General features: G+C 47.3%; 1 protein-coding gene across 1 annotated transcript in view; it reads right to left on the bottom strand.

The window, feature by feature from the left end:
* Positions 1 to 3458: 3458 nt before the first annotated feature.
* Positions 3459 to 5000, bottom strand: part of LOC133132471 (core histone macro-H2A.1) — a 17729-nt gene continuing 16187 nt past the window's right edge. The window contains exon 8 of the mRNA XM_061247928.1: positions 3459 to 3660. Within this exon, the coding sequence (XP_061103912.1) occupies positions 3459 to 3660 (202 nt within the window). The remainder of the gene's footprint in view (positions 3661 to 5000) is intronic.

Here is a 5000-nt window from a genome sequence, read left to right as displayed (position 1 = left end):
TTATGTGCCTGGCCTTCACCGCATGCGTGCCGATCCACTCCTGCCTGCGTTTCAGATTCATGTCGCAATTAAATAGCAATAATAATCAAGAGTAATTAATTAGTCAACAATAAGCCAGTCAAAGCTGGATGTCAGATTCGGGTCACTTAAAGGAGCGCGGCGGCCGTTTGAGAGGGCGGACACGTCAGAGCCTCCGCCCGCGGTCCGCTCCGCGGAGCGCCGTAATCTACGCTCAACTTGACGTCCATTGTCTAATCAATCTGCCTAAGCCCTGCGCTCGCAGCCTGGTCAGCCTCTCCGGTTTCAGATTGATTCGGCTGGATATCGCCAGGATTACGGGCAGTAGCCACGCAGTCTAGACACGGTTTCTGTTACATTAAATACAGACAAAAGCAGGCTGACGCTGGTGGGGGTGGGGGTGGGGGTGGGCGGGGGGCAGACCGGGTTGGTGTCTCCCTAAGATTGTACCTTCAGACGAGGGTTCAAATGCAGTCCATGGGCCCCCGAAGTCTCAATGCTGGGCTGTAACTCTAAACTCCGCGCAGAGAACCCCTGACAATCAGCACAAGAGCCGCGCTCATCATCTGACAGGTAAATATTCCCCCTCTCGCCGCCGACAGGAAAGCCGCCACAGACTTATTGACGTGCGTAGATAGGCGTCATTATAATAATTACTTATTGATAAAATTGTGATCGGTTAACCGCAGGGCAGAACTGTCACAATGAGAGACTTGACTCCTGTCAATTTAAGGTTTGAATTCTTTAAATAGCAGAGGCCCGAAGTGACATGCGATCCACCCGGTGGATCGTCGGTAAAATCGGCCTGGTTTGGCGACTTGGCTTCGGAGGCCACAGACGCTGCTCGAGTTTCTGCCTCCGATCTCGTTGCACACACAGCCTACACTGCGTGTCCCTTAGCTGTTGTCTGTGCACAGTGAAATGTTCAGTTAAATCAACCGCCAACTGAACTGATGTGTGCTCAGTCACAGGTGAATTAACACTGAACACTTAACCGTGTATCTGCCACTGCGGGGACACATTGAAACGTCTCATTAAAGTTTTATCCAACATGCCATTTATCATGCAGGATTTGTGGAGCTATGCGTGAGATAATAATCTTTCACCGACATACTGTGAAGCGCTGGCTTCATGAAGGGCGTGAACTATGAGGCGCATGAGAAAGGCGAGAGGCACGCTCTCACATACGCGTCAAACATGCTGACACAGAGACGTCATTTAAGAAGCCAAGCCTGCTGGTGATGACAGTAGGAATGTATTCAGCTGCAGTTAGTGCAGTGTAATAATGAGGTACTGACCAGAACAACAACGACAGATCCTATACCTCTCTTATCTCAATATCTCAACCTGTTAGCCTTACAATTTTAGAATTTATTTCATTATTAGTATTATTATTGTTATTGTTATTATTATTGTTATTATTATTATTATTATTATTATTATTATTATTACTATTATTATTAATTAATCTGAAACATGGATAGACTGACATTTGTAAGAGTCCCAGTGACATTTGAACATTTTAAAGATAAATGAAGGTGCAGTTTTGCAGACAGAGATGAAAGTCAGACACACATTAAACTCAGTTGTCAATAAGGATTCTCCAGACAGAACTGACTAAAATCAATCTGTGTCGTGAAATGGGACCTGTTCATTCTAATCCAGCTCTGAGGATTGTCAGGGTTTCATAATTCAGCTGCTGATAAAGTCGGTTCCTGTGACTCAGCCATGATACTGCGTTGGCTAATCGAAAATAGGAGCAACTTTTTGACATTCCTCAGAATGTTGATGTAGTGTAGTGTAGTCCTCAGAATGACATTTTCTGGCAGTTTTTTTTTCACACTACACTGAAGAGCTCCAGACACCTCCAGGCTTTCCACATGTCAATCATTAGGGAGGTCCCAACGACGAATGAAAGTGCATTCTCTCAGCCTGCTTTTGGATTATTATTTTTTACATTCCATGCTTAAATTATCTATAAATGTGTCCTGTTTTTACTGCCATGATTTGTTTGACTGGCTTATTAATGACACATTAATTATTTTAGATTATTATTGCTATTTACTTCCTTTATTTTGCTTTTTTTTAATTAAATGCCTTGTTGAAGATATAATCAGCATCCTCTGAATTAAATGTGATGTAGGCCCACGCGCTGTCTTTAAGGGTAAGAGCTATATAAGAGCTATATAATTCCTTCATAAGCAATACATAGCACATTCATAAGCACTACATAAGCATTCATAAGTGCTTATGTCAATAACCTCCAATAGGCACATGGTGTGTTATGCCAACTTTGATGACATACACTGTATTTCCCTTGGTATGGCATGGTAACGTCAGTTGCTGAATCAATGTTAACACACCATAGGCCTATTTGAGAATGTACCATGTAGTGCTTATGAAGGAGTTATATCGCTCTTGTTATAGCACCCTTTAAAGGAAGTGCTACCAAATGAAGTAATACTGCGAGTGATATGAACGAGGGGGTTGAGTTTGTGTGACCGAGTCCCCTGCCCCCGGCAGCAGTCCCACTATCCTCGATTGACCCTGTTTGTATTTCCCCCCCCCGGAGTTAAAATGGCCGCCGTCCAGAAGGAGGCAGAAGACGGAAGACTCCTCACACATCCATCATCCGCCTGACAGCCCAGATTCCCCCTAAGCTCCTAATTGCCACTCATTGTTCACGTGGACTTTGAACTCGGCGGCGCTAAGCGGGCGTCTTGGGCCGGCGTCTGAGCCGTTCACGGAGGCAGGGGAAGCCCAGCGCCTTCGGGTTGGGATGAGTCTTTGCCCCGGATACCTCTCCCTGGATTCTACACCCCCCCTTCCCCCCCGGCCCCATCCCCCCCTCTTCAGGACCACCGGCCTCGCTGCACCTGTCCGTCTCTCCGCAGACGGCCCAGACGACGCACAGCGCCGTCTCCCACAGCAGCACATCACTTCCGGACGTTTCCGCACGCCTCCCAGCGGCGGGTTGATGTCTCGGTGGATCGATGTCGCGCGTTTAGCAGTAATCCGCGATTCCGTCGGGCGGGAACGCCGCGTGATGGACGCGCAGCCGAGACGGGCGCTGAAAGACAACTCCGGAGAGAGGTCTGATGTTCGGGATCCTTCGGCTCACGCGTGCAGACGTGGAGAATCGTTCCAGGTTAAAGGTTAAAGGTCGAAGGCGCATCAATCGCTGGAGCTCACACGTGCACATTCTGTTCCGCATGCCGCAACTTCGGCCCGTTCGGTATGCAGTGCTCATTATTCACATCGGTATATCTTTTGGTGTGTGGTGAGGGTTCTGCCACAAAATGGCTGCCGTTGCATCACCCGGGAGCGTGCTGCACATCGGCGGTGGTTGAGGCGAGCCTCCCCCTCATCACTGTAAAGCGCTTCGAGGGCGAGGAAGGCGCGACGTCAACTCAATGGCCCATATCTCTCTCCATCTACATTCAGGATTCCGGAACCTCAGAAAATTCCGGAATAACTCCCGCAGAAACGGCGTGGGCGGCGCTCTCCGTGACGTCGTGCGGAAGGCTTCTCGGGAGCGAGACGGAGCGAGACGTAGTCCCGCCGCGGGTTCGGCCCACGCCCACGCGGCGTGACCCAGATACCGATGGGCCCTGTGATCCCCCGCCCGGGCCAGGTTTTCCACTTCACAGAGGCGCGGCCGCCACACTGATCCCCTGAGCGGAGCTGTTGTTTTAGGACGGCAGGACCGAAACCGCCGTCGTTCTCAGATCTGCTTCATTCGGGTGCATCACCAAGTCAATCTTTCAACAAGTGCCCTCAACAGCCTTTCATACCGGCTCTGCTGCATGAGAACTGAACTCTGGGTAAAAGTGTGTGAAAATTAACCCTTGCCTGGGACTTAAACAGTAAAATAACATTTATTTTTTCAAAAATGTTTCTATAATATTTAAATACAATTATTAACATTACGTGCAGGCCATCATCACAACATTAAACAGCTACATATCACGAAAAGATTGATGATTATAAAACAAATTTTATTGTTGTTGTTTTTGTTGTTATTGCAGTTGATGTTGCTGCTGCTGTTGTTTCTGTTGGTTTTCTGTTGTTATTGTTGTTGCTGCTGTTGTTTCTGTTATCATAGTTTTATGTTGTTGTGTTCGTTGCTATCATTGCTGTTGTTATTATTGTGGTTGTTGTTGCTGCTGTTGTTTCTGTTATCGTAGTTTTATGTTGTTGCGTTCGTTGCTATCATTGCGGCTGTCGTAGATGTTGCCGTCATCGGTGTTTTCACACAGGTTAGGATTAAGCTTTTTTTGCATCACACTACAGGGGAAAACTGTTGCAACATACAAGCACTGACAGGACCATCACACTCACCACAGGAAAAGTACAGTAAGCTGTGTAGTTAAGATATGGGAGCTTATGTGCATGAGCATGTCAGTCTGTGTGTGCGTGTGTGCATGTGTGTATGGGTGCATGTGCATAATCGTGTGTGTATGTACATGTGTGTGTGTATGTGTTTGTGTGCATGTGTGTGTATGTGCATGTGTGCATACTTGTATGTGTGTGCATGTGTGTATGTTTTTGTGTGTATGTGCATGTGTGTGTATGTATGTGCGTGTTTGTGTATATAGGGTGGGGGCAGGGTGTATGTGTATGAGTGTGTATGTATGTATGTATGTGTGTGTGTGTGTGTATGTGTGTGTGAGAGTGTGTGTGAGTGTGTATGTGTATGAGTGTGTGCATGTGTGTGTGTATGAGTGTATGTATGTGTGAGTGTGTGTGTGTGTGTGTGTGTGCGTGTGTGAGTGTGTGTGTGTGTGAGTGTGAGTGAGTGTGAGTGTGTGTGTGTGTGTATGTGTGTGAGTGTGTGTGTGTGACTGAGTGTGTGAGTGTGTGTGTGAGTGTGTGTGTGTGCGTGTGTGTGTGTGTGTGTGTGAGTGTGTGTGTGTGTGTGAGTGTGTGTGTGTGAGTGTGAGTGTGTGAGTGAGTGTGTGTGTGTGTGCGTGTGTGTGTGT

Source organism: Conger conger, chromosome 7, assembly GCF_963514075.1.
Source record: "Conger conger chromosome 7, fConCon1.1, whole genome shotgun sequence".
Lineage (NCBI taxonomy): Eukaryota > Metazoa > Chordata > Actinopteri > Anguilliformes > Congridae > Conger > Conger conger.
Note: the sequence above shows the minus strand (reverse complement) of the source record. Positions and strands in the feature narration are given on the sequence as shown.